General features: G+C 35.9%; 1 protein-coding gene across 2 annotated transcripts; it reads left to right on the top strand.

Moving 5' to 3' along the window:
* Positions 1-217: 217 nt before the first annotated feature.
* LOC25485683 (helicase-like transcription factor CHR28) lies at positions 218-10,476 on the top strand. 2 transcript variants are annotated; one of them, XM_024772711.2, is made up of 12 exons: positions 218-323; positions 2,512-2,717; positions 2,805-2,973; positions 3,056-3,594; positions 4,823-4,894; positions 4,997-5,074; positions 5,191-6,097; positions 6,885-7,015; positions 7,229-7,450; positions 8,214-8,801; positions 9,072-9,281; positions 9,979-10,083. In XM_024772711.2, exons 2-12 carry the CDS (start codon positions 2,616-2,618, stop codon positions 10,081-10,083), a joined length of 3,123 nt encoding a protein of 1,040 aa, XP_024628479.1. In that variant the 5' UTR covers positions 218-323; positions 2,512-2,615. The 2 variants fall into 2 exon arrangements, with proteins under 2 accessions (XP_024628479.1, XP_013470409.1); XM_013614955.3 differs by having other exon boundaries at positions 258-531; positions 9,979-10,476.
* Positions 10,477-10,584: the final 108 nt, after the last annotated feature.

Here is a 10,584-nt window from a genome sequence, read left to right as displayed (position 1 = left end):
ACCAAAATTGTTTATTTTTTATGGACATCTAATCTAATATAAATCGAGAATTGGACTGTTATTTTTGACGAACCGTTACAATATTTGATATTTACTCAAATGGAAATATCAAATAATGGATTTTTATTGGAAGAAAGAGTTAGTACATATCCATAAATTCAAAATATAATATAATATTAAGAAAATAGAAATATTAATAAAAAAGTAATAAAAATAGAAGAAAAAGAAAAGTGGGCTGACTCAGTAGTAGTAAGTACGAGTCGTGCAACCTTAATTTTCTCTCATTTAATTTCGTGTTCTTCACAGCACAACACAGTTTTTAGGTATGTGAATTTCAAACAAACCTATCTGTGTCGTTTTGATTCTCTTTTACTCTTCCGTTACTGCGTTTTGAAGTAGAACCCTAGTCTCTCTCTCTTTCTCACCCTTCAATTTCCTCTCCAAAGATCAAACCTTTTTCACACATTTCGCCAATTCAAACCCTATTCACTCCGATTTCCTTGATTCCCGCCTCAATTTTTATGCTTTCAGGTTCAATTTCACTCTGATCTGCTTTGTTTGGTTTTTTGTTTGCAATTCTCATTTTCATTGTAATATCAATTTTCTTTAACATGCATTTTTAAACTGTTTAATGGGTCATGCAATTTTGCGCGGATTGATTGATTATGGTGGTATTGGGTTTGTATCTATGAGGTTTTTTTTTGGCTGCATTATTAGGTACCCTGATTTTAATATTGTTCAAGTTACTCTTTTTATGTGTGTTCTTCTCTTTACTTGGGGAAAGTTTACTAGGGTTTTCAATAGTTGTTTAAATATGTGGATTAAAAATGTAGTTGGTTGGATAAGGTTTTTGAGTAGATTGGGTTGTAAAGCTGCAGGTAGCATACACATTAGGAAAAGGGGAATGGGTGGCTCAAGCCTATCAGTCTACGACAAGTATGAATTTTTTTTATTTTTTTTGGCGTTAACCCTCTCCTTCCTTGGGGAAGGGGCTCCCTCGTAATTTGGAGTTTAGTAGAGTGGTTTGTAAAACCTGACCACTAATTTTTCCACCTAGGAATCGACTTCGGTTCTCCCGAACGATTCGTGCTTTGGTGGAGCTCATTAACCGCTTGAGCACAACAAGTATGATTTTAATAATGTTAGATAAGCTGTCATAGCAAAGGATTTGACTGTCTTTATTAATGCTTCATATACTGTGTTTGCAATGGACTGTTAATGATTTCTTTGGTGGATTTGTTTTGTACTAATATTCCATGAATCCGGGTTCTCCTGAACGATTCGTGCTTGGGTGTAGTTTTCTCATAATGTATTGTTAATTATTTTGCAATATAGTTTTTTTATGTAGAGAAGATTTAATCGTAGAAAAGATGGTAGATTCTTGTCATAAATGACTTGATTATGTGTGGAGAAGATCTGTAAAAACACCACAGATTTTTGTCAGATTCATGCAGATGACCCGACCTTGTTAAAAAAAGTCTTGGTTGTTGTTGTTCTCTTTTGGTCAGCAAAATCATCATTCTTTCCACATGGAAAAGAATTTCATAAGAGGAAATGTCTGACCCAGCACTTGACTAATTCTGAGGGTAGCAGTAAGGTAGTAAAAAAAATCGCGATTTACCTTGCAAAATTGGAGACTTTATGATTTATTTTTCCCTGAGCTATCCAATTCCAAACAAAATTGTTTCCCATGTTGAATTGGTAAAATTGCCGGGGTAAATCAAAATATTGGTGAAATCTTCAATTCGTTGGCATTTCAGTGTCTCAGATTTGCAACCAGTTTGCTGGCTAGGTTGCACGACAAACCCTATTCAGAATCTCTTCTTCTCTCTTTTGCTACCCTTGTGAGCAAGTTCTGTCTATTTAAGGTCTACCTTTTCTTCTCCCGTGTCGTGCAGAAGTCTGTGTGTGTGTGTGTGAGCGAGCGTGCATGCTCGTTTGTTTGTGATGGTGAAAAGGAGAGCAAAGGTGCTCATTTTTTGAGACGGTGAGCAGACGGGAGAAAGGGGAAGAGAGAGCGGGGTGACTAGGGTTTTAGAGAAATGAAAATCGGTCTGTTTGGGCCCAATTCAATTCAATGCTGCTTTTACTTCTTTTTAGCCGGTGGAGGCATTGGGCTGTATGGCCCAAACTCCTTGTACACAAATTAAAGAAATCTAGAAAGTATTGTTCCATGGGTAGGATTTATAATATTGCAATTCATGTTAGGATTTATATTCCATCCCCAATTCTGAGTAAAATTTCAATTATAATCACCTTAGGTTGCAACAACATTTTATTGGTATTTGTGTGCGTTATACTTCTTCCCTTCTATGTCCCTTTAACTTTATATTGGTTGTATTTCTATGGAAAAGGAATAATGAGATTGTTGACCAGATTTTTTAATGTCTAATGAATCCTTTTGGTGTATGTATTTGAGAATTGTGGCTTGGAGTGCTACAAGATAAAGGCCGCTTTCTTTTGATGCGCTTCAGGTTATACTCATGATTTTGATGTTTTTAATTTTTGCAGTGTAAATTTTCACCTTCAAAAAGGGGGAAAACAAAAGCATTTCCTCCATTTAGTAAATAGGTTGTTTGTTAAGGAAACTGGAATGCGGCTCAGCTTTCAAGCCAATGCTTGATAATGTGGACAACATTATCGACTCAACTTGGAGACTATGTGCTCTTGTAGGTGGTTGGGTTTCTGGTTTAATTTCAAAACCTTACACAAAAGTGGTGAGTGACACCATTTTCATTTAGTGAAGGTTTTTTTTTTTTTATTGTCATATGTAACAAGATGTTCATGATACTTTTTGACTACAGGTTGGCTCTGCATTTGATGGTTCTATTTCTAGGTTGGCCAACGAAAGGGAAAATCGTTATTTAGATTACATGGATCAGTGTATATATATTAGTTCGTCGGATGATGAGTTGGAGGAAATTGTAGATCCTAGGAGGATTCCCCCAATATGGGCATCTGAAAGGAATTCAGGTCGAAGATTTTTATCCAAGATATCCTGTAATGAAATTTCTTTATAAATCAGTAATCATCATATATGTTATGTTATGCGCAGATTCAAGAAGGGCAAAAAGTTCAAACGCGAGCTCGTCTAACGTTTTTAATCATTCACAAGTTAAGCCCAATAATCAACCTGGTCCGAGCAATGGAAGCACAAGTCAGCATCAGACAGTAAATTCCCGAATTTCTAATTCCAATGGTGCCGGTTATGAGAAAATGTCATCTCAACAAGCTTTCAACAGGACCCTTCCACCATCTTTTCAATCATCTGCCTCAAGGGCTCTTCCACCTTCGTCATTTGCACCCAATAACAGATTAAGTAACTCAAGCAGCAGTCAGCTGCATGATGCATACAAGAGTCGTCACCATGGAGTAGGACCTAGCTCATCCGGTGAGAAGGGCTTTTTTCGAGGCAATGATGGAGATCGTTTCATGAATCAGAATGGTGGGACCAGGGCTCTTCCTCCATCTTTGATGCTTGGAAAGGCTATAACTCCACCATTTGCTAGTTCTAGTGAGATGTACCGCTCTGGAGCAGGTGATGAAAGGGCTCCTGAAACTGATGAGAGACTAATTTATGAAGCAGCATTACAGGTATTTCATTATGTTTGTCATCGTATTTACAGGCTTAATTTCTTAGATTCTCAAAGTTGTATGAAAGAATATTCTGTTTGTTAGGTTTTAGTGGCAATCATTTAGTTGAAAGGATAACTTCATACCTCTTTTTTTGAGAGGAGGATAATTTAATCTCTTAATGAAAAACATTTCCTTAATTGTGAATCATATATGCAAAGCTTCTTTTGTTATATGTGAAATATTATTAAAGTTGACTCCTTTAGAAACCTGTGATAGTTGTTGGGTAGTTTTAAGATGTAGTGCATGTGGATATTTGGGTGAATTCATTCGCTTTTTGTTTCTTAGTTTTTGGTGTTCAATGTCTTTTTTCTTTCTTAGAAGGTTTTGAACTCCTTTTTTTTATTTTTTTTATTTTTATGATAAGCTTGATCTCCTTTACATGCTAGACATGGTACTCCTACACATGCCCATCAGTTATTAAAATTGTTTTTATCTGAGGGTGTTGAAACTATTTTTCAATCTCCGTCGCCATGTCAGAAAATATTATTTGTTTTAGCAGGGCTATCTAGCTTGTTCAGTACCTTCTAGCTGCTGCCAGTAGGTTCTCTATTAGTTACTTCAGTTAGTCGATTCTATTATAGTTAGTTCTAACTAACTGATTGTAATGTTGTTAGCTTGCTTACTTTATACATTTGTCCTCTATAAAGAGCACTGCCTCTATAAAGAGCACTGCCGTATCTTTTTATTATTATTATTATTATTATTAATATATTTTTTATTTATTTATATTGCATTAATGTCTGTGATACAGGACAGTAGAAACATATGACATTAATGTTTGTGAACATGTGATTTAGGGGAATTCTTGTTAATACTGAAACCATAAGGGAAACTTGGACATACTTCAAAAAGTACAAAAGCAACACAAATGGCACATAAATACCTCTAGGATTGAAAATACAAAACTAAATAATCATAACACCCATTTAAAATAGCAACCGTAGATGACAGTAATCTGCCAAGTGTATGGGATGATAATACAGCGAGTTAGCACCACAAAAAAACTTAATAAATGATTTTGAGATGATTTGATGTTTAATCTTATGCTTTATTGTTGTTTCTTCGACATCAATATGATTTGTGGAAGACGCTTCAAACATTAAATTCTCAGTTTATCATATGTTAATCTTTATTATCATGGAGAGTCATTGGGACACAATGTCAGTGGTGAATTTGGTTGTTGCAGGATATCAGTCAACCATTAAAAGAAGCTGATTTACCTGCTGGTATAATGTCTGTACCTCTAATGAGACATCAGGTATTGCGGCCTGTCTATCATAACTGCTCTTGTTATTTGTTGTTGTTATTATTATTATTATTATTATTATTTTGGATATTTTATTTGTTATCACCTTTCCAGAAAATTGCACTGGCTTGGATGCTTCAGAGGGAAAACAGGAGTTTGCATTGCTTGGGGGGGATTTTGGCTGATGATCAGGTTATTTTTGAATCATCATTTTTTTTTGGTCAAGTGAATCATCATTTTTTAATGACAAGCACTTGATATTTAACTGTGAGCATTTTTATCTCAACTTTATAACCTTGTTCAAACAGGGTCTTGGAAAGACAATTTCAACGATTGCTCTCATCCTAATGCAAAGGCAATCACAGATAAAATGGAAAACAGATGATCCACGCAACCATAAAGCTGAAGCCTTGAATTTGGATGATGATGATGAGAATGGTAGTATTGATGTGGAAAAGGAAAAGCTTAAAAATGATGAAGAATCCAATGATGCAAAACCTATTACTGAACCGAGTAGTTCAACACAGGCCCCAGGTAGGAAAAGGCCAGCTGCCGGTACACTGGTTGTCTGCCCTGCAAGTGTTCTTCGGCAGTGGGCCAGAGAGCTTGATGAGAAAGTTGGAGATGAAAAGCTTTCTGTTTTGATTTTTCATGGGGGCAGTAGGACAAAGGATCCTGTTGAACTTGCAAAATATGACGTGGTTCTCACAACATACTCTCTTGTGACTAACGAAGTTCCCAAACAACCTTTAGTCGAGGAGGATGATATTGATGAAAAAGACGGGGAAAAGTTTGGCTTATCCTCCGATTTTTCTGTCAATAAAAAGAGGAAAAAGCTATATAATGGAAGTAAGAAGGGTAAAAAAGGTAGGAAGGGATTAGACGGCTCTTCTTTCGATTGCGGTGGCGCTCTTGCAAAAGTAGGTTGGTTTAGGGTTATTCTAGATGAAGCTCAAACGATAAAGAATCATAGGACTCAGATGGCTAGAGCTTGCTCCAGCCTTAGGGCAAAAAGAAGGTGGTGCTTGTCTGGCACGCCTATTCAGAATACCATTGATGATTTATATAGTTACTTTAGGTTCCTGAAGTATGATCCTTATGCTGTGTATAAATCATTCTACAATACAATAAAAGTCCCAATATCCAGAAATTCTATTCAAGGTTACAAAAAACTTCAAGCAGTTTTGAGGGCCATAATGCTACGTCGTACAAAAGGTGATTTTTTTCTTCATAATCTGGCTGCTAAGTCTTGATTGGATAGATTCTATGAATTTATCATTTTCCTGGCTTGATTTAGGTTTTAAGTGTCATAGCAATATTTTTGCTGATCTCCTCTTTAGTTTAAGTTCATGACTTAGATAATTTTTCAGTGATTCTTTTTCTCATTTTCTTCTCTACCTTTGGTACCATCACAGTAGTACACGTTCATTCTTGTACAGGACAACCTCGTCCAGTTGTAATGATGTCAAGTCTTAAGTGAGTATGAAAAGCGAGTCATTGATGGTCCTGGAAAGAATTCTTGCCATGCAAGCCACCTTCCATTAGTTTGATAAGTTTAGCCGAGGGTTTTGTAGTGGTGTCGACACCAAGTATTATATTTGGTGTTAATTTCATGTCCTTTGTTCTTCCCTCCATGAAATTCCCATCAGAATGCTAGACATATTTATTTATTTTGTTACATTGTCGATTTATTAAATTTTCTGTTTTGACTAAATTTTCTTGTTTTTAAATGATGGAATTATTTCTTCTATTCAGTGAACTCATCCTTGATTTCTTTTTTAACGAGTCTGTGGCCATCATGTATAATGTAATCAATTTGGGATTGTTTTACCATAAAGAAATATAATATTGTTTCGTTAAGGGAGTGGACCGAACATTTTACTCATCAAGGTTTCTGGTTAGAGTGATCACAATTTTCTTTGAAGTTGGTGTCATATTTACTGTATGAGGGTGATTATTGGTCTATTCTGTTTTTTCATATCAATTTATTTTATTTGTCTAGGAACTTTGCTTGATGGCAAGCCTATAATCACTTTACCTCCTAAAACAATTAATCTGGAGAAGGTGGATTTCTCCTATGAGGAGCGGGCCTTCTACAAGAAGTTGGAAGCTGATTCACGTTCTCAATTTAAGGTTTATTTCCTGTTATATTGCTCATATTAACTTGGTTGGACATAATGTATTGATACTGTTTGTTTTTCCCTGTCAAAATTGGTGTCTAGAAATTCGTTTTGATATTGGGTCAAGGCAATCGCAAATTATATGACATCGTTGTTCAGCTGATATTTCTATGCTGATGGATATTACAAATATGTAGTTCTGAAATGAAATGCTTGTACTTTGCAGGCATATGCAGCTGCTGGCACAGTAAATCAAAACTACGCAAATATTCTTTTAATGCTTTTACGTCTCCGTCAGGCTTGTGATCACCCGCTTCTTGTTAAAGAATATAATTCTGATCCTGTTGGGAAAGATTCTGTTGAAATGGCAAAAAAGCTTCCAAAGGAGATGCTGATCAATCTGTTTAATAGTCTGGAAACAACTTCCGCTATATGCTGTGTCTGCAATGTGAGTTAATTTTGATATGATAATTTCGTTATTGGTTTCCTTTGTTGCAATTGTGCCTCCTAAAAACATCCGGTATAGATCCTTTTGATTGCATCTTACAAGTCTTACTCTTCCTATGGTACATGTTATGTTATTTGTCTAATGAATAATATTAGGAGGTACACTTCTCGACGGTTTGATATATGATTAAGTCTGTTAACAGATGTTTCTAAGCATATGTTTACTCTGATCATGTTTTAGGAGCGTCACACTATTAGTCTTTTTGGAACACTATAAATACACTTTGTTCACAAAATCAGACAAAGTTTAACACTTAAAACCTTCAGTGTAAGAAAATCATGTATTATGATGGAAACAAGTCAAAGTTAAGGAGTTCTAGTTGGTATGTTTTGGCAAAATAAAACCCATATCATCACAAAGTAGTTATAGAATATATTTTAGGGGGGATGCATTCCAAGGGTATTTTATGTAGCACAATCCAAAACTACCAGGTAGCAGGTGATGTGATTTAATAATTGTTGTTTGAAAAAGTAAGTTTATTCAAATGAAGATAAAGGATTTTCAAGGGGGGCTGATCATCTTAATTGAGACCCTGTTTTATCAATTTGTTGATTGATTACTGAACTTGTGTTTTTATTATAATTTTCTACTTGAATGTCTGGAATTTTATTTCTCTGCTAACCTGTTATTGCCAAGTGGTAAACAGTAGTAGCTATGCATTGTCATTAAGGGCTCTGGCTGATTTATACTATGGTTTCAACAGGATCCACCTGATGACTCTGTTATTTCGATGTGTGGCCATGTTTTCTGTTATCAATGCGTGTCAGAACATTTGACAAGTGATGATAATATGTGCCCTGCAGTTCATTGTAAAGAACAACTTGGGGAAGATCTTGTTTTCTCCAAAGCAACTTTGAGGAGTTGCCTCTGTGACGATCTTGGTGGTAGTAGTTCTAGCAACTCGAGTCTTGTTGATTATTCCCTAGTACAGAACAGTGAGTACAGCTCATCTAAAATCAAAGCTGTCCTTGAGGTTCTGCAGTCAAGTTGTAAATTGAAGACTCCTGGCTTACTGAATACCCCCGAAGGCAATAGAGATTCACTGCCTTCTGATGATTCCGATATTGAAGATTTTGATTCAGATGTCAAGGTTACAAAACACACAAGTAAATATTCAGAGTGCACATCTGGAGGACCACTAAAGGCTATAATTTTTTCTCAGTGGACTAGCATGTTGGACTTGGTCGAGACATCAATGGAGCAATCTGGCGTCAAATACAGGAGACTTGATGGTAGGATGACTCTTACTGCGAGGGACAGAGCTGTTAAGGATTTCAATACTGATCCTGAGGTTTGGCCATCCCCAATATTGTTAAAGCTGTAACTTCTTTTTGTTCAAATCTATAAATGACACCAAGAAATGTGATGTAAGAACCTGTTTGTTAGTAGCTGAAGTACACCGAGAAGTTAAATATGCTTATTTCATTACGTCAATAACCCTGAGTGCACTGCTAATCAGTATAATTAAACTAATACCAGAAATTGGATTATCTACTGTGATTCAAATGTGTAAACCTAGATTTTCTTTGTTGGCTGACTCACTTGATTTTTTTCTTTTCAGATTACTGTTATGCTGATGTCACTAAAAGCAGGAAACCTTGGTTTAAATATGGTTGCCGCATGTCATGTTATTCTTTTGGACCTTTGGTGGAATCCAACTACTGAAGATCAAGCTATCGATCGAGCTCATAGAATTGGACAGACTCGTCCTGTTACTGTGACACGGATCACCATAAAAGATACAGTTGAAGATAGAATATTGGCTCTACAGGTTTAATATCTATCAGTTTAGTTTTATTTCATGTGGCAATATGAGGTTATACTTTGTTGAAAAATTGAATTTAAAGTCCCCAGTAATTCGGCTTAGAAGCGAGTGGGGGGAATTGAGGTGATTTGTGAGTTTGGAATTGTTCTTTAGTTCATCTTTTATTTTTCCCTTTCTTTTTCTATCATTGCTGACGGGCCGGGGGGGAATCTTGGCGCAATGGGTTAGAGTTGTCGCCATGTGACTAGGATGGTCATGGGTTCAAGTCGTGGGATTGTTTGCCTACAGTAGATTGACAATACCATGTAACTTTCCGAGCTCTGTCATGAGGGGATTCTTTTCTTTTCCTTTTCTCATTATTGCTTTCCTTTTATATTTATAAACCAAAACTATATAAGTTGAAAGATGACTTTTTTTTGGCATTCTTTTCAAGGGTTTAGGAGATCAAGTCATGTTCTTCCATGGTCCAATGGGCATTGATCTCATAAAAATCCTTAGCCACTTTAATTGGCAGGGGTGCTTCCTCCAAACGATACAGGAAGAGTTGGCATATAAAGTGTTTTTTCTTGCTTTTATGGGTTTAGTGAGCTTTGCGATCTCTGGGAAACTTCTCATTTCAATGGATAGTAATAGTATACACTTATGTATGTGTTGAGTACTGATTGATTCTGATGTTATTTTTGTGTTGGCTTGTATCCGGCAGGAAGAAAAGAGAAAAATGGTGGCATCTGCATTTGGCGAAGACCATGCTGGCGGTTCTGGAACTCGGCTTACTGTTGATGATCTGAAATATCTTTTCATGGTTTAGATCCTTGTTACTATTGTATTTCAGATCAACATTGGTATGGATGATGGTAGCACTTCACATTTAGCTTTCGATGGCTCTGGAGTTATGAAGGTGTATGGCTATTTTTTGGTTGGCTGGTGAGGGTTGATTGATCCATGTAGTAATTTCTTTGTTTTGAAGCCCACAAGGACATTTTTGTCTTCCCAACTGCTAGGTAGCTTAAAGCTGTAAATATGCTAATCGAATTATATGGTTTAGGATGATATTACCTTGGTTTATGTACTTTCTTCTTTTACAGTGTACAAATTTTCTTTATTATATTCTCTGCATGGAAAGCAATGAGCCAATGATAGATTGTTAAGGTGTACCGTTTCAAATTATTGATCATAATGTGGAGCTGGTGAAATTTGGCGACTTCAATGAGTTCATATTTTAGAACAACAAACCCATAGGTTTCTATAAAACATTCTTCTATATGTGATTTAAATTGATTAATGGTTTTTAGTTTTTCTTGACTGAATG

This window comes from Medicago truncatula, chromosome 1 (assembly GCF_003473485.1).
Source record: "Medicago truncatula cultivar Jemalong A17 chromosome 1, MtrunA17r5.0-ANR, whole genome shotgun sequence".
In the NCBI taxonomy this organism is placed as follows: Eukaryota; Viridiplantae; Streptophyta; class Magnoliopsida; order Fabales; family Fabaceae; genus Medicago; species Medicago truncatula.
The sequence above is the reverse complement of the archived record's forward strand: the minus strand, read 5'-3'. Positions and strand labels throughout refer to the sequence as shown.

What these genes read in the sequence shown, in the direction of transcription:
- LOC25485683 (XM_013614955.3), top strand. Translation starts at nt 2,616, where the DNA reads ATGCTTGATAATGTGGACAACATTATCGACTCAACTTGGAGACTATGT. An exon ending in CTATATGCTGTGTCTGCAAT is followed by an intron (nt 7,451 to 8,213) that starts GTGAGTTAATTT and finishes TGGTTTCAACAG; the next exon opens with GATCCACCTGATGACTCTGT. An exon ending in ATAGAATATTGGCTCTACAG is followed by an intron (nt 9,282 to 9,978) that starts GTTTAATATCTA and finishes TGTATCCGGCAG; the next exon opens with GAAGAAAAGAGAAAAATGGT.